We start from the raw sequence: 24997 nt of genomic DNA, 5'->3' as shown, positions 1-24997 counted from the left end.
ACTATTAATATTAATTAATTTATTAATTATTAATTATTAATCTTTATTTTACAATATCTTAGATTTTTATTTAAAAAATTTTGAGTATCTTTATACTCTCAAGAGAATCTGAAGCAGCCGCTGTGGATCGTGTAATAAAGTGATAACTATTTTGCGCAATGTTTTAGATGCAAGCCGTAAATATAGGATATTTATGGATCTGTATTATAATTTTTATTAAAGGTTACTTAAAATCTTATGAACGTTTTGATGTTACACGAATCGCTGAATTTCGATTTACATGGATGAAACTAGAGATCATGATGTGTCTGTAGCATCGAAATCTGGACTCGACAGAGATTATACCGGTTTCAGTTCTCGCTAAGAGGAATTCGCCGAAGGACTGAACGAACGCCGCCGAGAGGCAGCGCTCCTCGTTCTTTTTTATTTATATATATCGACCGTCTTTCTTTATACCCCGATAAAATCGTGTTGCGTTTAATTACGTTGTGCAATAAGCATTGCATAATATTTATGTTACGGGATTTTTTTCACAAACAGCTTTTGATGCGCAGCATTGCTCAATTTGGGATATCACAAAGGAACGTGAAGTAGTGTAAAATATGTATGTTATGTATCTTTATAAATTTACGATCAAACGGTAGTAAAATCAATAATAAATAACAATTATACCGTCAATTTAAAGGAATTACAAATTAATTTGTTTTACGGAATTCTAGAGATATTGTGTTCGTTTTGTAATTTTATGTAACATCTACAAAAAAAAAACCACTTTCTGTACATATTTATGATATATTCACTTTAAAGAAAATCAAAAAACGTAGTCGTTTTTTTATCCTATCCGTTATATATATATATACTAGAATTTGTTGTCTTTTATATCAAACTATAATATACAATCTTGATACTGAAAATAACGGCAAAAAGTTGTATAATCGAGAATGTGTGATGAGTTTGCAGCACAACGCGAGAGATGGGACGCTGTCAATGATTTATGATCGCCGGGGTTAACGAACACTATAGGATGCATGCAGCGTGGCATGAAATTTTTTGTGTCTCTTCTCTGCTGTGAAGTATTGATGATGGCGTGAAAGCTCGTAATTTAGCCTCGCGAGGTGGATTGTTGTAAATATATTTAAAAGGTTAATTGTATTAAAGCTCCGAGTGAAAAATAGACTTTAATGGAGTTCATTAGTACTTGTCTTTACAAACATTTAAGACACGCCGAAAGAAAATTCATTTTCCTCTTCGTGATAAAAAATGATAGCATCGTGTTACACATTTTCAACATTTGTAAGCAATGTATGTCATTGAAATATTGAAAACAGTATTTTATCGTTAATTTTTTATTATAATATATATAAAGGCAAATTTATAATTTAAAATTTACATTGTTTATATTTATGTATATATTTATTTTATATTAAATATAATAATGATCGTATCGATCATATTAACATTATACTATCCAATAAAAAAATAAATATTCTTTTAGAGTCTTACTTTATTATCAATTCAAATATATGTCACATTTTTATAAAAATTTATAAAAATTAAACTGATATTTTTTTTGCATTGACTCTCACAAATAAAACTGAGGATTACCTAAACATTATTTTTAGCGTATAGTACATATTTGTAACGATTAAGCGTCATAATCATCTTTACAAAGAAAAATGATGACAGTTATTGGAATCGTTAGATTATCAAGAATTGAGGAAACTTTTTGTCAACAATGAGTATTAAATCATATGTGTTCAAAGAGTATTACGATTGATATTTATCTTCCAGTTATTTATGACATCAGACGTTAAAATAGACCGCGTCGCAGCATTACCGATCCGCGGATGAAGAGCAAGGTTTTCTGCGTTACGCGTGTTGCGTAAACGGATTGTATACGCAGCGGCAAACTCATCCGTTAGCATTTCTATCCAATCTTAATCACTCGCACGCGTTTCCATTGTGGGTCAAATGTCAAGTTTAGCGTACTCGCCTAACTCTCGCGTATTAATCGCGATGCGGCGCCTTCGTTGCTGACCGTCGACCCCGACTTGATTTCGAAAGTGCATTTATCGAGCCTACGATCGAAATTCAGGGCCACCGGATTATTAGCCATGCCAACAAGTCGCTGTACATAATGTAATTAAACATCAGTCGATGTTGATTTCTTTTTACTTCATGCACGTATCGATGTACATATATATATGTTTGTATATGTATATGTTATATGAATTAGCTGTATCAGTTCGATGAAGAGCATTATTGTATAATTATACATAGAAATCATCAGGGTCGTATAGGTTACACAAAAAAGTAATAAAGTTAATGATTTCGTTACTTTTTTTTTTAGTAATGAATAAGTTATGTAGTTATTTTTCCTAGTGAGTAAGAGTAATTATAACAAAATTACAATTTTCAATAAAACTAACAAAATTTTACATTACTTTTTTCGTTATTCCGTTGATATAGAGTTTATTTTAATAAGAGTCAACAGCATTGTGTGAAAGACAATACATTCCCTTACATTTTGGTATAGAATCCCTATAAGAGAGTTAGGACAATTTAAAGTAAAATAGCGTCTAACATTATCGATTCCACGCAGATCGAAGTGAAATGACATGTAATAATTTAATAGTATCGATCCTAAGCAGAAGAATTCAGAAGAAGTGATAAAGTGATAAAGAGATAAAATTGATGAAATCAGCTTAGAAGGGCGTTTAAAATCACCAATACGTATAGTAGTTTGACGATAGTGAGATATTTTATTGTAAAATAAAAGTATTGTTAAATGAAAGTGTTATTTATTGTTTCGTACCATCACTATTAGTTACTATAAACAAATAAGCTTATACATTTAACAATTGATATAATTAAACAACAAGTCTATTATTTTATTTCTGCATTACAGACTACACTAGAACTTTCTTATTTTCGCTAAATATCAAACATATACCTATTTCACTTTAAGTTCCAAAAGTGTAAAGAAAGTTCAGCTATAGAAAACATCTACTTCTGTCAATATTTGGTAAAATTCAAAATCAAGTAAAGAACTGATAAAATATAAAATAAAACAAAAGTATAAATTAAAGAACGATTTATTTTTATGCAGTTCTTAACAAAATTAAAAAAAGGGAAAAAAGGTGCCAAGTGCGTGTGTTCCCCTCACAAAAAACTGTTACATATATTGTTACAGTATACAAAATCTTTAAATTGTACCAATTATGAAAGAAATATATTTTCTTGTAACATATAACATATACTTTATTTAAAAAAATAAAAGTACAAAGACTTGGCGTTGCTAGACCTCAAAATATAATAAGTGAATATTACATAAAAGAAATAAATGAAGTTTAATGTTTATTTTTAAATTAATATAACTCTCACTCATGTATACCTAATCCTGTATCTTTGATTTTTTGTATATGTATTTATACTTACGCTATACTAAATCTCACGATTGCTGTGCGTTTATTTGACATATGAGACATTATACTGTGTCTCTTGATAGTCTACTGCGTTTTCTTTCTTAAATCTTTTCATTATTTTTCTTATTCGGTATTATTTAATAACCATCTTATTATTGTACATTTTAAGGTCTAGCAGCGCCAAGTTGTTTATACTTTTACTTTTTTAAATAAAGTGTATGTTATATGTTGTAAGAAAATATATTTCTTTCAATTAGTGCAATTTAAAGATTTTGTATACCGTAATAATATATGTAACAGTTTTTTGTGAGGGGAACACGCACACTTGGCATCTTTTTTCCCTTTTTTTAAAAAGATAATTTTATTGAGATATCACGCGTTTTATAATGTTAAATATCTTTTAAAATATATATTATTAATTTATTATACATGTATGATACATATTATGTATGTACACATATATGTTATTCTTATAATATTCTTTTTAAAGATGTATTTTTGAGATAATTTTATGATGAGAATTTTAATATAAAAAAATGTCGATGTTATAATAATTTTTTAATTAATCGCAATTAAATTTCTCTAATCACAGAGCTGAACATTTTGCACGCTCAGACATGACGATATGACAAGTAGAATGTCCCACGAGGACCTCCTTAACACGCAATAGTACAAGCAAGTTGTTTGAAAAAAAATTTTTACATTTTTAATTTTTAATTATACACACATATGTATAATTAATATCGGAATAATATATCGTAAAATATCAATTCAGTAGCAAGATAATGTTAATTTATCAGCTGTCAAAATAAATTCGTAACTATATGTTTATTTGTCTCGTATGATAAACATTTGTATTTACATCGATATAAAATAAGATATGCTAGCGAATGCTATCTGACGTTTAAAACGTGAATTGGACAACATTTCCGAGGGCGATGATGATGATGACGTATCTGAATGTCAAAATTTGACAGTTTGGACTTCGCATCGCAATATATTCATTCGTAAGGGGTATGTAAAAAAACAGTTTTATTATATAATTTAAAGTTTTAAATAAATTGAGAATACTGAATTAATCGATTAATTCAGTCGTTCATTGTGAGATCTGATAATCTCGGGTGCTCGGAACTCACGGACTTGCGTGAAGAATACAGTGCGGTCTCGCTTCGCATTCACTTGGCGCGAGACACCATCGTGTCTTTTGATTCACATAAATGGAATCATTTTTGAAAAAGCAACGATTTTTACTGTTAAATAACGATAATGCGTTATTTTTTTAGAATTGGTAACGAGAAACGAATAATAAATTGTTTTTTACCGCAAGCAACAATAACAATAATGCGTTATTTAAAAGCGGTAAATTTTAACAATCCTGGAAATAACTACTTAGAACATTTTTATGACATAATATAATAATTTTTAGTTTTCAAAATTAAGAAGTTAAGGACTCGCTTTAAGAAAAATTTTAACACTTACTTCAATTTCAGCGAACAATTAAAAATTCAAAAATAAAGTAGACTTTAATATATATATATTAAAATAAATACATATTATAATTTCTAATTATACAATTGTAGCAATATCTTTTCATAATATCTATAAAACTAAATTTTAATTATACATGTAATATTATATTTAGTTGTATAAATTATAATTGTATTAAAATCAATTGTTATAATTGTACTAATTTTATAACATGTTGAGGCAAAAGAGGAAGTAACATAAATATAATCATATTTTTTATACAGGTGTCACTAAGTTATAAATTACGTTCTACATTCCGCCCACGATTTCTTCTTAAGACTCAAACTCATAATTTTTTTTAAATGCAGCGAAATGTAGCTTCGCCGTTGTTCGATCTACTTTTCGGTTTAATTTATCGGCGACACGTGAGAGAGAAAAATATCTCGCGTAGTACGCTATGGATATCGACCGCCGTGGAAATAGAAACGGATATGCAGCCGCCCTATTTTTGGGGTACGTAATCGATATCCGGGAGGTGCGTATGGCCGCGAGAGAAATTTTCAAATCAGTCCGTTGAGAAGTTAATCGTTCTCGCAAGCTCGAGAACGTGATGCGACTCTTATTTTTTTCTCCGTAAAGAATGACTGTCGTAAAGATGAGCAATGTTGTTTTTGAGATTGATAGACGCGAGGCAATTTGTTAACTAACGCGAGCCGAAGAAATTTCGTTCATGCAAAGACTGTTATAATTAATTCGACAGTGTCCAATTTTCTTCATTCAGTGAATTGAGTTGTTTTATACGATATACGATATTTTTTTTTACTAAAAATCATATTTAAAGAAATATTAACTTTGAATTATTAAGATTCAGCTATATAGATATAGTATATATACTATATATATAGAGTATATATATATAGTATATATTATATATATATATATATGGCTGAATCTTAATAATTCAAAGTTATATATAAAACACACAGTGTAATAACAATAAAAATGACAGTTGTATAAGTTTTATACAATAAAATATGTAGAATTAATGTACATAATTGAATAAAATTATGCATAAATAAAAATTATGCAGTTGTCACTTTTATAGTTGCTACTACTATTATATGCCTTTTTCTTTGAGTATTACAGACAAAATTAGTTTTTTTGAACAAATTAATTATACTAATTTTTTTTAAATTATTGTTATAATTATATCATATTATATGTATTAATCATAACACGAAGCAAATTAAAATTTTTAACTATACAAATACTTTTTCTTTGATATATAAATTACACACATATGGTAACAAGCACATGTAATAAACATTCTGTGTATGTAATAATAATGTTTATAAAATACACAACATATATTACACATATGTTATAATTCCATAATTATGGAGGGGGAAAGGAGACAGTGAGAGCGAGAGCGCGCGCGCGCGCGCGCGAGAGAGAGAGAGAGAGAGAGAGAGAGAGTGTATTTTCGTTACAATAAAATCAATTCAAAATTGACTGTACAATACGCTATTGAATTTAAGATCGAGGATTCTGGGGCGATCTGTATTTATAAGCTATCGGCTTTCCAGACATGAACGATACTATTTTAAAGAGTTCCAGGTCACCCACTCCCCCATGAAAGTGTTAAAACTTTCCTCGGGCAGTGCGCATGATTCCAACAAAAATAGATTCCCCGGTTGTGTATAAACCGATTACTCCCGAGGGAAACCATTCCTCTTCCAAGAAGAGGAGGAAGAAGAAGAGTATGGTATTCACGAACAATAGAAAAATCCCAGATCGGCCGCTTCTTCGGCTTCCTCAGGACTGCGGTCAGATTCAAAAGAGAAGTTACAGATCGCGCCTAATATATAACCCTCTGAACTCTCGCAACTTCTTCACCGATAGCGTATATCGAGGTTACTCGTTTCGTAAGAGATATTGCGTCCACCCCTGTATGTCCCACATAGATCGCCGGTGACGGATAAGATACGTCCGATCGAATTAGTGAGCAATCGCCAATTCGGCTTAAACTTTATAAAATTCTTATTTAATATTTCATATCTAGTTAAATTAAAATGTAAAATCAAAATTATATAAAATATAATTTAATAAAATTATTAAAACAACTGTCAAATTAATTGTAATATGAAACATTCTACACTGTTAAAATCAAATTACTTAATTTGAGTTATTTTTAATTATTTTCGTAGGTCGCATCACTTGCTTTATTTAATATGTCATTAATTTAATTGACGTAATAGAGATAAATAATTCAAGAAAAATATATTAAAAACTCAAATTTAGTTAATTATTTACTAATTGTAAGTGCGGACGAATGTTGTTTACTTTGAATTTCGAAGTAAACAACATTCATATTAATGTCTGCACTTACAATTATTATTAATAATTTGGAACCAATTACAAAAATGAATTCATTTACATTTTAACACATATGGAAGTTATAAATAACAAAATGAATGTTTATTTTTTAATCTGAGATACCATTGTTCTTTCGATATCTAACGGTATACCATGTAATAGAGAGATTTCTTATCATTATATTTACTCGCGTACTGCAATTACCCGAGTACTAAAAATTAATAAAAGCCTCAGTTGTACTAAACCCCCCGTTGGTTGTGTGTACCATTACAGATTATCTATTAATACAGATTTGCCAAACGAGGTCCAGGCGGTGCGACTACCGCATGACATCACCCTCTAAAGTTATTTATTACAAACGTGAATGAAACTGTTCAGCGTGACAATCGTTGATAAGAGGCAGCCCGGGAGCTCGAGGGTGAAGGAGGATAGGCCGTTTATGGTTGTTCCGATAACCCGCTGTTCCCCAATCGCACGTGCGCGCTAGCGCGCTCCTCTCAATTCTTGCATCGCGTTCGCTCCATTCGCTCTGCGTTTGCCACGAGTTCACGGTATACGCGCATGAGGGAAAGAGGAAGGAAAAAAAATGAATCACTGCAGAGATCCACAAATTTAATGAACCGCGCGCGGAGTTTATCACTACCAGCTGACGATCGGAGCGGAGTTTTATATACCGTACTTAATTTCTTATGGAATGCAACGGTATAAATTTAATAATATTCACGAGGGGTATTTATGCTACTTTGACGGCAAAGGGTAAGTAATTACGTGTTCCCATAAAGCAGATTAAAATTTCATACAGCTAAGAAATTATGAAAATTAAGTTGAGAAACAATTAAGAGCTCCAAAGTGTCTCATTCTACTTCGATTTAATAAAATACACGATGCTAATGGAATTTATGCTAATTAGCAATAACGCGCTTTGAAACGATGCGATGACGAGGCAAGATTAAACGTAACGTGCATTATTCGCGAGCGAAAGTAGCGTTTGTTAAAAGCGTTTGATTTACGTGGTGCCCTCGGATAACATATTCAACACGATAGCGTCGGGATTCCATTTCGCGGAAGACAACGAAGATCAGTGGTGTAATATTGATAGTACTATATATAAATAATTTCGCACGCTTTTATGAGCGAGGGATCACGTGGACGAGAGTATTTAAGTGCAAGTTATTACAAGTGCTCTTGTTTCGTGCAGCATCCGTCGCGAAACGATTTCGAAGAATTATATTATCGCGCGTTTATCGCTCGCAATGAAGCGTTTATTTGCAGCGAAGTAAATGTTTGCGGGCAGCAAAAGTTAATCTCGGCAAGAGTCTTAACGCGCGTTAATTATCGGGGTTTGCGATTACGCGAGGAATTAAGATTGCGCCACAGATTATGCTTCTTACGAGCATTCATATGATGGCATCAAGAAAGAAGAAATCGTACGATAATGTCATCGATGATATGCAAAAAATGTAACGTGAAATTGTAGTCTCGCATATAATAGCGTTTATTTTTTTTTATAGGCATTTTACGTTCTCTTATTTCATTACTCTCGGGGTAAGCGATAAACGGAATACAAGCAAAGTGCAAGAATTTAAGCTGACGTAATGCCGGGAAATGTAACGATGGAATCACAGGCGGTGCCGCGGCTGCAAAACAGCACGCTCCAAATCATAACACGTATAATTAATTGAAGGATCATTCATCGAATTGACCGAAGCCTTTCATTCATGCCTCCAGTGGGTAATCTTAGACCTATCATTCACGGGATATCGCCCACGCGGCCGCATGAGATACGTTTACCAGCTGGAAACCCGTGATGCGCTCTGTAGAGAATCTTAACTAGGCTCCCATTGAAATTCTCGAGAAATTAAAACAAGAATTATTAGGTTATCAACAAGTAATATTTTTCACTTTCAAAAATTAATTTAAACAAAAATTCGTATTTACTACATTTGTATTTCGAACAAATAATTACACGGAGAGAACAATTTTGCTAAAGTATTTAGCCAAAAATTTAGCTAGATATAGATCTGAAAACAATTTTGTTAAACCATCGAAATTTTTTAGTACGACACTCAAATTGATTAGAATGTGAACAATTTTGACATTATCAGTTCGATTATCTTATCTAAAAATTTTGATGGTGTTACAAAATTATATTTTCAGATCTGTATTTAACTAAATTTTTATAGATACTTCAGTAAAATCGTTCTTTTCGAGTAATCGAGCTAAATCAACACAGTTTAACATAAAAGCTGTTAATAAGATTTAGGTACTTTTATCATGTAAGAATAGATAGAAAATATTTTTGTAAAATCTTTTTATTTTAATTAAAAAAGTATATATTAATAATTCGTAAGTAAAAATGTGAATATTTGGAGTATAATACAAAAGAATTACAATTAAAACTTAGGAATTATTTGACGATCTCTATTATCATACTTGATTTTTGAAAATATTACCAGATCTTACAAACCGACATATTAGTCGCTGATGCGAGTTACTTCGACATTTATCGACAGCGCCGCGCCTACGTGTATGTCTGTTTATATTACTATTACTCATAATGGAGACCAATGTCGCGCAATGCATGATGCAAATTAGTGTTTGCAGTCGCCTTGGGAACATTATTCCACGCCTGCGGTTTGTTATATGTATAGACAGTCGTCTGCTCATGCATATGACATCATATTCCAAAGCCATTTAATACGAACATGTCAGTGGCCACTGTTGACCGCCTTTCCTGCTTTCATCCTAACGCGCGTGCCGCATGGAATGTGTCATGCGTGAAAGAATCACAGATGAAGAGACAGATACAGTTTACGTGCAATTATGTACCATAAATGGTGCAGTTTAATTGTAATTTAAATATTCAACGTTAATAACAAATCAAAAGCATTCTGAGAATATTTTTTTGCAATTTGAAGAAAGTATACCTATAGGAGATATAATAATTTATTTAGGAGAGAAAATAATTTATTTACGATTTTTTTTTTTTCTCTATAAAAATATAGAATCTGATAAATCTTTAGATCTATGTATTATACATATATTTCTCACCATTTAAAATATAATCCAAAATCAAATTTTAGTACAATGCAATTAATTCTTCAGAAGAACTATCTTGGAAGATAAACTGCTTTTTAATATCCATGGAGCTACTATTAGCCGCAAGTGAAAATAAATAGGAACGCGTTTAAATAAATGCGATCACTTTCAATAACGGTTGATCATACGCACGCCGTAACAAGTGACAACATCGCGTGATGTCATTGACAATCATCGCGCCTACATTGTCACTAAGCTGACGAGACGATAATAGCTATGTCCAGGCCGTCGAAGCTAATTTGTATTTTATCATGAGGTAATCCCTACATCGTTATTTTCGGTTGCAATCATAAGCGACTCCACTCGTTCCGTATAATTCTAAAAATAACCAAGACTTTCAAGCGATTAGAATTTCGACAAGAATAGTCTTACAAGCAAATTTTATGTTCCCGACGAGTCGTAAAACAACTGGTAATACAGCCTATCCTTAACTGCTTGCTTTCCGAGCTAGTCTCAATAAATAAATTTCATATATTTGTAATAGTAAGTATCTTTAATATTTTCTAAATTAAAATAACTTAGATACTTATTATTTTTCACAATTAACATTTTTTCCAATTCTAAGATTATTTCGTATAAGAATCAATTCTTACACTTTAGAGAATTTTATAAAAATTAAATAAATAAAATGTCTTTGAAAACAAACTATAATTTTCTTTATTTCGATTATATCAAGTAATATTTACGAAATTATTTTCAATATAGTTATGAAATTAGCGAACGTAATTTTAAATGCACATATTATTGAATTCGCGCGATATTAGCAATGTGGGAGTTACGATGATCTCAGTTTTCAACTCTTAAAGACAAACGTATCATTGATAATTGTGAGTCGTTTATCTGCTGCTATTCTGCGTTTATCGACGTCTATAAGTCTGTTTCTTTAAATAAATTATACGTGACTGCACGATAAGTATGAGAATGTCTCGACGTATATTTTTATATTTTGTTTATGTTAATTTGTAATTTCAACTTAATAATATTTTATATCTTGACTTAAAATTTGAATAACCGACTCTTACATATCCTTGTTCTTATCATTAAGTTATATAGCGTTATAATATTTATGTATAATTTTTTAATATTACAAATAGAATTTTAACATATACATAGATTGAGAGCTAGATAAAATTATTAATAGTTATATCTAATAAAATTAATACACTCACATACACACACACGTTTACAATCGTAATGTAATTGATTTTTATAAAACACACATTGATTGGATTAATTTATATAATTATTAATTTATATAATCTATACGATAATTTATACGATCTCTTGTTGTATTTATCTCAAAACTTTATTTGAACCGCGTCATCACAAAGTGGCAGGATAGTTAATAAGAGTCAATTATTACGTTATAAGCTCGCAATAAATTAATTTGAAGCGTGACGTCACTTGTATGAAGTTGATATTATTACATTAATATGTATGTAGCCTGCAATAACGCATTTCAAATAAACAGCTTAAAAGCTTGGGAGTAGTTTGCGTTATGTATCTTAATTAAATTTTCATGCTTATGAAAATGAAAAAGAAGGCAATTAACCTGTGTTTATGGATTATAAATTACTAATCATTATATATTATATTTATTAATGTAATGACGGGAGAGATTCTAACGCTTTTAGATTTTACAGTTAAATGATGTCATATTGTAATGAGATATAGTGACATATTACAGTATGTCATCGACCGCTAATGGCTTTTCCTTTCTTCATGATGACGCATTCAATACTATATCATCTTAACCAGCTTAGACAAAATGCATCGAGATTCGAAGCTGGCTTTCAAACATGAAATATATGGCTGCTGTTAAGTGTATCCTTTGAAACTGCCGCCTTGTCATTTATGCTATCAGATGTCATCTCAAAACGGAAGGTTAATAACGACGTGTGAACGACGTGTTTGGGTTCAATTGCGCGAAAACGTGATGTCATTCGCGGGAATGTTGAAAATGCACAGTTATCCAATAAAGAGCGAATTAAAGAGTTGAATTTATAACTACGATGAATCGCGATAACAATTTTGCGATTTAAAGTAAAGCAAGAGCATTAACGCCAGAGTATTAATTACACGCGTAAATGTTTCCTAAATTTTTTTTATGTATCTCTAATAAATTTTGTTTTAATTTAATTGTGTGTAGTGAAATTACTCTTGTATTAAATAATAGCAAAAAGAAATTCAATCGATACTAATTAAAAGTAACATTAATGTTATAATTTGTATTCAACAATATAAATATATACATAATGCATAATACATAATGTTATATTACATAACAATTACATTGTTGAATGTAAAATGATAACATTAATGTTATAACTTTGTTATTTTCATTACTTTTTACAGTTAATGACAACTGGGTGTAATGTGACTTTCCTAAAGTAGTATTAAGTATTATCCGTTCGATTTCCTCGGTGTGTGAGCGCGTAGGTGCAACTGTTTTACACAAATATTCCACGGCGCGATCTTTTAACGCGAACACATTTTGGGAAACCACGCACAACGATATATTACATTTCGAAATATTGAATCGACGCGGTGGGTGTAAGTTTACGATGCAGAAACATGTTCAATTTATTACTTGATTTCAAATCTTTTCTTAACTATCCATTAATACACAGTTAAATATCATAAAAGAAATACATAAGTATTGTTAATAAATAGTACATGTTAACGTATTTACAGCTTTAATAATCGCTTCCTTAAATTGTGATAATAGGTTTAAATGATACAATACGTATCAAATGCGTGTCTAAATATTACGAAGCTTTCTTTCCGAGCATGAATCATTTCATTATAAAACGTTCTCTTCTGGTTCCCGACCCCGATTTATAAGACTATTTAGAAGTGGACAGCGTGGACACAAACACGCGCGACAGATGTTCGATCATCTAATACTCTGTCATGCTTGGTCTGCAAAACGCATACTTGATCCAGGCTACGCCAACCCACAATGCTTGTCTCCTTTAGGAGAAAAACAGGAAGGCTTTATCGTTATCGCGACAACGGCATGCAGACTCTCTTCATATAGCTCATAATCAACCTACATATTGCGGTTCGTTTCTGCAAATTATTTCGTAATATTGTTACTTACAGTAAATATCCTTATATTGTATTATCGCGTTAGGCATTTCTCTATAAGGTTGTGTAAGTATTTTATTTCATGCTATTGTAATGTTATGTAGATAAAAATAAGTAACTACACTGAAAGAAAAAATTGGCTGCTGCAGCAATTTAAATGGTAAAAAATATAGCACTTTTTTTTACCATTTACCTAGCATAGCATTTTTTTATTGGCTGCAGCAACCAATTTTTGGTTGTGTTAGCCATTTATGATTGCGTTAGTACATTCGAAATCCAATATAGTATTTCCGATAGACTAACGTAATAAAAAATCGATCGATGCAGTCAATAAAAACATGCTATACCATCTTTTTTTCAGTGTATGAATGTTCTCTCCAATTCGTCTTGTATATACAAATAATATAATTTTGCCATTTTTCTTGTCAAATATTTCACATTCGTATTCAATCTTTCTGCATTTCTTTGACATAACTTTAATATAAAGTAATTCTATTTTCTGTGAATTGTAAAATAAAGTTTAATAATCACAAGCAAGACAAAAACAAAGTGCAGGAATACATACATATATTGATCTTGCTGAATAATTTAATAATAAAAACCTACGCAAATGAATCTCTGAGTTCTTGCGTTGGCTAGAAAATCAATGGCTACTATAGCTACAGTTTAGGCGTGCTAGAACAAGATAATATCTATATCGAAGGTGGTTTTATATAAAACTTTATTCAAATTTTGGAAATTCAAAATAGAAAATAATATTAAATATTATAAGTATAGATAAAATTGTTTGCGTGTAGCATTATTATTTATAAAAGATATCTTTATGTAAAATAAACAAGGGAAAAGAAGGAATTAATTCTTAAAAGTATTTTATTTGAATGACTGAAAAAGTTTAGAAATTTAGTTTATTTTAATTATATATATGAATTTAACGGATTTGACAAATATACTATTATTATTGATATGTACTATTTATTGTACATTTCTGTCTAGCCTGTGTAAAATTTCATTGTGCTATATGGTATACTAGCTGGAATGTCAGGTGAGAGGGCGATTCAATTCATTATGAAGCGGGTTCTCACGATTTTGAATGATTTTTTGATACAAAGGCGAGTAACCTGTCCTAAGAAATAAGAAGACGTGGATTCATTGACTACCGGGCAGTGACTTTTCCTATTATATCGAAAATTTTCTTTCATGTTTTCCGCAACGAAAATACGTCCTCTGTCCGGGCGTCGAAATCGCCCACGTATCTGTCTACCGGGTGACTTCAACGACAACGGCAAATATACTTGTTTTTGTGTAAATTATGCAAATTATCATTGAATATATTATTACGTTGATTACTATCTAATCCAAGAACAAAATAATATTATTTGCACAAGAGTAATAAATATAAAGTACTGTGAGAAAAATATTATCTTCAAATTATTTTTCACATGGATAAGTATTACTAAGTACATTAAATATATATCTCACATCAGTCATATATTATTAAGAATTAAATAAAATCTTACTTTCCTTTTCTCATAATATTGCTCCCACAATTCCATATAATTGACAAAGAAGTAAACATTTATTGTATTAGAAGGATGATTCACGTCATAAATCAAGAAGTATACATTCCTTGTCAATTACATGAAACAAATTGGTCGTGAAACCAATGATTTTCTCAATAAAGCGCTTCGTGATTTAGCTAGAAAAATATTGACGTTTCGCGGTAATTACGGAAAGTGAAGCCGGAATAGAGAAGTGTATTTTCTAGTCAGCACAGATACATGCATCGTCACCGATTAACTGAAATGCCGTAATGTCTATTTTGCAAGGAGATTATGTCGAATAGTCACAGTTTCAGGCTCTCGAATTACACAGCGTCCGGAGTCATGCTGATCGGTGCTTTCCACGAGGGTCTCTTATGTTACTATCGGCTTCACGCCCGATTTAATCATCCGTTACACATCGCTCGGTCTTCCCTCTGATCTCTACAACACGAACCGGTTTATATTCCACGAAATTTTGTGTTAGCTAATTGCACGTAGTGTGCACATAGTGGAATCACATCGCATTCGTCATCTACCTCCTGCGGAGTGCGGAGTTATGGGATCTGTTCTGATTGCGAGGAAGAAACGTGAACCTTGGACTAATTCTTCAATAATTCTTTCATAAATGTTCTTTTTTTTTTTGTGTAAATATGTTATATAATTTCAAACAGAATTATGTAAAAAATATTTTTCTTGATTGTACTATAGTTGATATATTATTAAATATATTATTATACGAAAAGTGTGTTTTTTTTTAACAACTATGTAATATTTTTAATTTACGATATTGTGTAAAACTGATATAAAAAAATTATTTTTTTATTATGTAGTAAATATTTTTGCAATATTGTATATAAAGAAATACATTTAATATCTTAAATCATCGTAATTTAATAACGTCTCAAGGCATAAAAAAATATTAGAATCTTGAATATTTCTCGCTTCAATAAACATGAATAATATACATATGTAAAGTTTATAACAATGCATTCAAAGATAGAAAGTGACGACTTTGTCATCGGTGTTTTCTTAGGATTATCTAAATTTTTTCATATTTCTATTAATCTAATTTTTTTCCCTTATTTACAACGCCACTACTGCGATAGAAAATCAAGAACAAATTATAATTAAAACTAAATATGATCGTTCAAATTTTATTCGATTAATATGAAAATTATGTTTTTATTGTCAATGTAAATTAAAAAAATCAAGCAGTTGGAAAGAGAGCAACGAGAATGTAATAATAAATCAGTCTCTCTTTCTCTCTCTCTACACACTAAAGATTTGTAATTAAATGATCTTAAATAGAATATTTTATCTATTAAAAATAAAGTAAACAAAACATTTATAATTCATTAATCTCATTAATTAAAAATCATTAACACTATCCAAGAATTATACTATATGAATTTCGGATTAATGAATGTAATTGCAGGTAAAAATGAATAGAGAAAGCGGAAAAGATTGCAGATAATTAATTAGTCAGATGGGTGGATTGATGATCAGAATCGAGATAATATCGTTTCGACTGAATAGACGAGCGATGCGCCACGCACGGATATTCGAAATTAATTCCATTTCGAGAGGCGAATATTTATGCCATGGTACAGCGACGAATCAACGATTGACGTTTAAAGAGCTCGTCTGATGTTCCCACGCATTGTCCGGTTAGTACGAACGACTAGAATTAGACTCCGTAGAGCCCATCTAAGAGCCTAAGAGCGATTGAAGTTGCCCCAGATGTGGAGCGATATCAGACTATTTCTCTGGTATGTCGTTGCCATCCGCTAGCAAAACACACCCACATTCGTTAGCATTGGAACGGCCGAGAGTTGATGACTGTATAGGACAATAGTGCCTTATTTCATGAATGAAATAGAAACGAGAAAGGAAGAATTAATTTGTAATGAATGGAAAGGCTTGGAGATTAAAAAGAAAAACGAAAAATTCGATTATCTGAAAATGTTGAAACATAAAACAAGACTCAATTAATGTATTCTCTTTTAATTATCAAGCAGTTCTTTTTAATAAAAAAATTATTTTATTTTTATGTATTTATTAACCAAAATTAAACATTTGACTGTTTGAATGTAAAATCGTAAAGACATCTACGTACGCGGGAGAAAAAGAGGGTCAATTTGGGTCAAAAGTAAACAAAGTGCGGCTGTAATTTTCTTATTGCATGTGTTTTACAATTCACCACAAAGGGATGGCCGATAAAATAATGTGTTAAAATTTGCTTCAGCTAGAAGTGACTTGTATAGAAATTTATTATGTTTCTCGAAGTGCGTGCCTTTGGTAGCGACAATCAATTTTCGCGTTTATGAATCATCTCAGATGATAGGAAGTAGAATGGAAACATAAATTGATAAAGATTAATCTACCTATATTATCTAATAATGCTATAAAAATAAATGGAACACGAGAAAAGTAATGAGATGCCAAAAAACAAACTAAATTAAAATGATATTTTACAAATAGCTTATTACTTAACAATAACTAAGGTTGTTGACTTCGATGTCACAACCCTTAAATCCAAAATGGCGGTTCCAACATGGCCGACCAAAATGTAGAAAGCAGTAGGAGTCATATGGCGATTCTGTTTCAGAGATAAAGACAGCGAAGACGTTAATCTTTGTCTTTTAGGGAAATTGACTACCTCAAATTATAATTTCCAAAATACTCTTTTAATAAAAATGTCATTCAAGATTTCTATTGAAGCTGTACAAGAAATAATCGCACCTATCACGATAGACAGCTGATTCTTATAAGAGATATAGTCATTGCAAATAAATTATATAATCACAATCCACATTCTCGGATTCGTTACGATTAACTACGACCTCAATATTGATGGCTTCGAGCGGTAATTCGATCGACGTGTAAAAATGTGCTGCGTAGAAATCCGTCACACCGTAATCTTTAGTGCGCGTCCAATTTCCGGTTCTCCAATTCACACGGACTTTGAACTTTGACGTTTCCGTCGATCCCACCATCGAACTTACCGCGTGCCGTTTACCTGACTCATTAGTCTTTAGTGATCCGTCATCCCTCTGAACATTCGCGATGATTGACGCGATGTCGTATGCATTTCTCGCGCCGGACCATCGCTCGATCGTAACTCCTATCATCCCCCGGAGACAAAAGTATCTCGTCGGAAGGCGTTTCACGTTGTTGACACGAGTGTGGCACCACGGTGGTGCGCGATACATTCCAAGGACGTTTCGTACTCACCACGGCGTCGGCGGTCGGTATCCACGTGGTGGCGTGCACCAGTAGGGCAAGGACGCAGGTGACTCGCAGGACAAGCGGGACGGGCGGCGAGATGCCGATGATTCTTGACGTCACCGCAGCCCTGGGCCGCATTGTGCCTGGGGTCCTCCTCCTCCTCCTTCTTCTCCTCCTCCTCTTCTCTATCTTTTGATGAAACCTGTAGGTTTAGCGGATGGTTCCAGGGGTTGCCTCACCTTCCTTCGTTCTCGCGGCCTTCGAGAGAGCGATGTCTCGGAGTCGTTCTCGTTAGTCTCAGTGGCGACGACGTGCGGCTCAGCAATATCGTGCTGAAACCGCACACGGCTAAGCTCGTCGTCGGCCAGCCTGTCGACGCACCGCGTGTCGAAGGGCCAGACAGACGGCCCGGTTAGCCCGTCCTCCTGATCGCTACACACAGACGGGCGGACACAAGGCAGACCCGAAGACGGCGGAGGAGGTGCTCGCTCTCTCTCTCTCTCTCTCTCTCTCTCTCTTCTCTTCCTCTTTCTTCTTCGTCTCTGTCCCTCCCACCCTCTCTGGCTATCTCGCTTTTTCTCCTTCCGTCACTGTCTCCTCACTGGTTGGTCCTTCTCTCTCGCTCTCTCTATCTCTCCCTCTCTCTCTCTCTCTTTTCCTCTCGTTCTCTCGCGCGCTGTATCCTTGCGCGCTCGTCGAGCTCTCGCGGCACGCTCGGCGGTGGCGCGGCCTCCCTGACACACGGGCCCCGCTCTGCCCCCCTCCCCTGACGGTATGGCCAAGTTCCGTAAGCTTGGGTTGACTCGGGCTGGCACTGCTGGCAGCTCGGAACCGGCACGACCGATACCGGTAGGGTCTCTCGCGGCCGCGCAACAGTCCTCGTGCGACGCGCGACCGCGCGAGCGAACGCTCGGCTCGGAGCCGGCCAGCGGCACTCCTCCTACTCCTCTCTTGGTCCTCTCTTCTTCCTCCTTCTTTTCTCTTCGGTTGTTTCTTCTTCCCCTACCAACCCTGGAAAGACTCCGCGTTCGTTCCTTCCTCCCCTTCCTCTTGCGCACTCCCTCGCTCACTCTTTGCCTTCTTCTTCCTCTTCTTCTTCTACTTCTTCTTCCCGTCTCGCGAACCCGGAGTTCAACTGGAGGCAGCCAGGCAGGAGACCACGATCGCCCTCTTCTCTCACAGGAGCGAGAGAAGAAGACAGGGAAAGAGGGGCGATCCCCCGTCGACGTCGGGGAAAACGAGCGGGCCGAAGCGAGGCCTGAACGCGCGACGTCGCCCGTCGCGGAAGGCCGAGAGAAGGCACTCTCTTCTCGGCCCGGTCCTTTCGGCGGAGGAATTCTAGCTGGCGTGGCTCGGCACGACCGCCGCCTCCACCTTCCTTCCTTCCCTCCACCCGGAGTCCATTCAGAGACCTCCCTGGATGGGACGGTCCGCACACACCATCGGTCTACTCGGTGCCCGGTTCTGCGCGATATTTTGTGACTGCCTGTCTGTGCGGTGCTCGGTGCTTTAGCCTGTGCTTCCTCGGCTCCCTAGACCCATCGAGGAATAGGGAGGTCGACATGACCCGGTTGGGATTGCGGTGAGTTTCATATTGATCTCATTTTCTCCTCCGATTCCGTCTCGCGTTACACCGATTCCTACCTTCGATCAGATTTGTACGGCCGCTACTTCCTCTTCGTCCTCTCATTACCTCTTCTTCCTCTTCTTCGTCTCTTTCTTCGTCTGCTGGGTGTTTCCTCTGCGATTCATTTTTGTTTTTGGCTCGTCGCCGGACGGGCCGACCGTGCCGATCTCGTTCTGTCCCCACGGAGGGGATAGTTTCACCCCCGTTGCGCGCAGGATTCCGCGGAAAGGTGAGAGGACCCTCCAAGGACGATCGCAAGAAGTAAACTCGCGTGCGCGCAGGAGATCGTCCTCCCCAGGTGTAGCCTCGACGCAGCCGCAAATCGTATCTTCCGCGTTTTTTCACCTTGTTCACGCGAGTTTTTTTTTCTTTTTCTCTCCGTATGTCAACTTCCTTTACCTCGGTAATGAATATTTACTCCGCTTCCTGGCTCAATAACGTATCTCTACGAGATATAACTGGGAGTCCCTTACGAAATCGTTCGCTGCGCACTTTGACTTTTCTGGACGAATTTAACATCAGTTCTTATACAATTTTAATATTCATTTTTTAAAATAATGCAAAATTGTAAACTTTGTAATTGTGAGAATTTATTTTCAAGAAAATCGAGTGTAACGTAAAAATATTTTTTTCAATTAAAGATTTGTATTTCTTTTCTATCTTTCTTTTTTTTTATAGCTTTTTCACTCTTCCGTTTTACTCCATTTATTTCCTTTGTGTAATTCAACGATATTTGCAATATTTATCGGAATAATATCCCAGCGCAATTCTGTTTTTAGATTCGTCGCATCCGCAGTCTGCCTGGCCGGGATTGTTAGTGGGGTATGTAAAAACTCTTGATTTTCTTTTTGACGGGAGTGTCTGTGGAAATATCGAATGTCATAACAGCACGTTATATCAGAATTTTTCTTGTATTTTTAAAATCTACTTTTTCTCCAAAGAGGAAAAATATGTGGTTTTATCCTAAGCATAAAAATCTAATCACGCTATTTTAATACATGTCTAATTGTGCTTATCTGATTCTTTGCAATTGTGCGGTTTTCGTTACATTATCGAAAATTATTGTTCACCATCGAATCGACCAAAGTAGATGGTCGTCGACGTTAATTTCGTGTTCGATCACTGCCTTTCAACAGATCGCGAGAAATAATTGCGCGCCATCGGGAAAATCAAGTTAAGAGTCGCGAATATATAATAATTTAAGTATGCTGTTTTCACGTTGACACGTATACGATTTTGCAGTACATTGTGCTTGTGCGACCGGTTCGACCTGCTCGCGTTATTTCGGCGGTCCAGTCATCAGTGCGATCGCACGCGTGCGTACCCTTGCGTCCGCTCGAGTATGCACGCTCGATGCACGCGTAACTAGTGCATTCCAGTGCATTCTCAGCACGTGCATCTAAGTCACAGCGCGCTCACGTAATGATCTCGTTGCTCGCTGAGAGTAGCTGATTCTGAGAACTTGAAAAGGATCGCATTTCAGTCGACGGGATCGTACCTTGCTGTCGTAACGTCGGAAGCGCGTGAGATTTGAGAACACCGAACTCCTATGAAGAGATATTTTATTTATCACAATCGCAGCACGTGTGCACCCACGCACTCTCATTTTTCCTCGATAGAAAGATATTTATAAAAAATATTTTTCACAATCCCCATCGCCGTTGGGATTAGAGTTTGATCGCATGATACGTGATGTAATAAAAGGATAAGAATTGACGATCGAACTTTAATTCTTCGAAAACTTTTCGCGCCATTGGATTATTGGTTGGAGATACAGCTATTTTGCATCTTGTTAGAGTGCTGTTTCTTTTGATAATTTCGGGATCTCTTACACGTGCTAGTTTAAGCACTAAAACGATACCTCACGCATTACATTTCGCTCGTATAGGAAATGTCATAAAAGGAGGAGGTGGGGAGGGGAGGTTCATCTAAGTGGCGGGGCCTGTATTTTCAGCGCGTTACATACTCGGCGATAAGAGTCGTTTTATGGAAAATTACCAAGCGTGTGACAAATATAGCGGTGATTGTAGAGAACGTAATAAAAGTGATGAGGATTTTGCTAATTCGAGCTGCGGTAATCGGTCGCTGCATCGCACTCGTAAATATGACGAAATTTACGAAGGCAAAATAATAGACAGTGATCAGACTTGTTTATTTATTATTCAATCATGCCATCTGATATCTGACTTTCATTATTATGCAAGAAATAATATTGATTTTTTTAATAGTGAGTTTTTTTGTATCATTGATGTATCCTAAGAATGTTATATTCATATGCTATTAAAAATATTATTTATTAGAACAATTAAAATCAACCTGGATGTCTTTCATATTCATTCATTTAGAATTGATTCTTCAACGATCATTTAGAATAAAAGTATTCTCCGGGCACTTAGAATCGATGAAGAGGTTTATATAAAAACGCTAAAAGTTTCTAAAACTCGGTTTTCTAGTTCTTTAAAAATAAATTATTAAAAATTGTAATCGAATGCTACTTATTCATTCTACCGAGTCTCATAATTAACATATATCACTTACCAGCTTTCATTGGTAGTGGTAAAGCTCGACTATCAGGTTCCTCTACTGTCATATCTATTCGCGCCGCCCTTTCGCAACCTTTCTTCGGCCTAATTCCTTGGAATCCTCGACAGCTGAATAACGCAGTAGAATGCACATTAGGGTTCTGTTCGTGAAATGACGTCAGCAAGATTCTTCTACATACTGTTTACGTGATGTTTATACTAATTTACAATAAATTATTAGTGACAATTTATACTAATAAACATGATCTACAAAAATTACGGGAAAAGTATAAAACGATTATTATTTCGACGGCTCAATTCCTATTCAATCATACAAGAAGCTATAATATTTAAACATTCACAGAAATGGCATCTAACAGACATCCTAGTCTTTCGAGATGACTCTCTCGTAAATCTAGATAATCAATGTGGATCGTTTCAAAGATGGATAATCAGCTGCACGATTTACTATCGTACCTCTGTAGCTCCGGTCTGATCTTCTGCCTTCTCGTTATGAAGCCACTACGATTTTTTTAAATACCTCCTCCAGGGCGGCAGAAACGGAAAGGTGTTAGATCCGAAATAGGGCAGTCGTCTCTTACTGACCAGTCCGCCTACGGCGCCGTAACTGTGATCGCTGTAATTTTATTACCACCGCCACGTACGCGCACGTGTACACGCACCGTACACGCGAGCCAGCTTAGTCACTACTGGAAATAGTCGGCAATTGAGCGCGCTCGGGACTTGATTTCCTCGAGTCTCGCAGACTCGTCGGAGGCCCGCGGGGGCGGCACCGGGTTAAAACAGCACCGTGCCCCCGTTTACACCTGTTTTCCCCATTCCTTGCGTGATTTCGCTTTCGCTCGAAAATTTCTCGCGTGGTGAAACACACATATGGGGGCTAGATATTCCGTTGCACAAAACATGAATCTCACTAATCGTCGCGTAGGCGTATAAGCCGTGCCACGCAGGAATTAGCGATTGTTTGTGACATCGGAGCACGATTGACATCTGAGATTTGGAATTCGAAGAACAGCACGTATTCTTAACGAAACTGTTTTCTTCCGAACACTACTTTGATAAATTAATGATGAGAACAAAAAATATCTAGATAATTCGCGATCCAATTATCATTAAATTAAAAAAAAAAATGTACGATATTATAAATATTTATATTAGAAATTACGAATATATTTAACGTTTTTTAAATTGTTTTAATAAAAAATTTATTTGACATCGTCTTACTTTGTTAATCGATATTAATATGCGATGTCCAGAAAATTTTAAAAAAATTCATTAAGAATTCAGTAAAATAGAAAAAGTTAGTAATTTTTTATTATATAAAAATGACAATCTACATTTATTTTTATTTTTACTGTCTATAGTCAACAAATTCTGTATCGACAACTTTGACTTATTAATTAATTGAATTGCAAATTCTTTCATGTCCCTTTATACGTCCCCGATAAATTCCCCGCTTGCTTTAACGAGGCAGATTAAAATCGGCGGACGCATCGGAATCCCGTCATCCGACGCTGCATTTATGCTCATGAATACGCGTGGTGCCGCCTCGGGATCAGAAAAAATCTCGAGTAACGAATTAGCGTATACCTCGTCCCACGTAAAGTTAACGTCAGAGTTGGCCGCGGTCGTTAAGCACGCTGGACTCGAATGTGACGGCGAAAGATGAAAAAGAGACGCGGGCGGGCCGAGACGCGATGCAGAAAAAGAAGCAGAGGACCGAGACGAGAAGAAGGGAAGATGAAGAAGAAGGTCGCCGGTGAGGGGAGGAAAGGGGGGGGGCAGAAGGAGGGACACGCAGCCATCGCGGTCGGTCACAATATACTCCGCGTGTTGCGTAATCGCGGATTCACGAAGGCGGCCGAGATAGGCGATAAAAGGGACAATTCTTGAACCGTCACGAAAAGATATCTCGTATCTAAAATAAGAGAATTGGGTTAAGCGATTTCGTTAAACGAAATTGCTGGCGACGGTTGTGGATCGTTCCTCGCACGAGCGAATTTCAATCAGCAGCCGGTTTCGTATAGGGTCGTTTGCTTCTTCAGTCAACGGTCTCTCGACTGCCGCTTATCCGTCGTCAGTCGTCGGTGTAATGGCTGCAAATCGATCGATCAGTATCGGAGCCTTGATTTCGCTCGAAGGACGTTAACCCGACCTGGTCACGGTGTTGCGTCACGCGTTGCGACGTTATAATGTGCATGATTTTCAACCTGGACCGTTTTTTTCATGGCGAAGTAAAGCTCTTCGCTTAACGCGAAAATATGTGGTTGCGGTTTTTAAATTATGTACGTAAAAGAGAGAATCCTTTCGATAATGAAGATATTAACTTTTTTTCAATATACACAAAGTGACCTAAAGGTTTCAATGAATTTAGAGGCAACTTTATTAAATAAAAACCTTCCCTCTTTTCCATAATTCTTCTCGTGAAATGTCTTGTTATCCCTTTATAATTTCTTTAACATTTTTTATAATGTATTTACAATTTAAAAGCAATTATCTAAATATATAAGTTATTGTATATATAAAATCTGGTAAAAATCTCATTTGATTGTCATATTTCATTCTTTTTGTAAACACCTTGCAATTGTGAAGTAATTGTCA

The 24997-nt window shown here is 35.0% G+C and overlaps 2 protein-coding genes across 2 annotated transcripts in view; one reads left to right on the top strand and one right to left on the bottom strand.

Annotated features, from left to right (window-relative positions):
• LOC108775609 (cuticle collagen 7-like) overlaps nt 1-18364 on the bottom strand; it is a 29654-nt gene extending 11290 nt beyond the window's left edge. The window contains exon 1 of the mRNA XM_018542026.1: nt 18233-18364. Coding sequence (XP_018397528.1) covers nt 18233-18364 — 132 coding nt within the window. The remainder of the gene's footprint in view (nt 1-18232) is intronic.
• A 1375-nt stretch (nt 18365-19739) lies between these two features.
• Col4a1 (Collagen type IV alpha 1) overlaps nt 19740-24997 on the top strand; it is a 30142-nt gene continuing 24884 nt past the window's right edge. The window contains exons 1-2 of the mRNA XM_018542025.1: nt 19740-19808; nt 20633-20675. Of these exons, the coding sequence (XP_018397527.1) occupies nt 19789-19808; nt 20633-20675 (63 nt within the window). The 5' untranslated portion in view covers nt 19740-19788. The remainder of the gene's footprint in view (nt 19809-20632; nt 20676-24997) is intronic.

This window comes from Cyphomyrmex costatus, unplaced genomic scaffold (genome assembly GCF_001594065.2).
Source record: "Cyphomyrmex costatus isolate MS0001 unplaced genomic scaffold, Ccosl1.0 scaffold302, whole genome shotgun sequence".
Classification (NCBI taxonomy): Eukaryota; Metazoa; Arthropoda; class Insecta; order Hymenoptera; family Formicidae; genus Cyphomyrmex; species Cyphomyrmex costatus.
The sequence above is the reverse complement of the archived record's forward strand: the minus strand, read 5'-3'. Positions and strand labels throughout refer to the sequence as shown.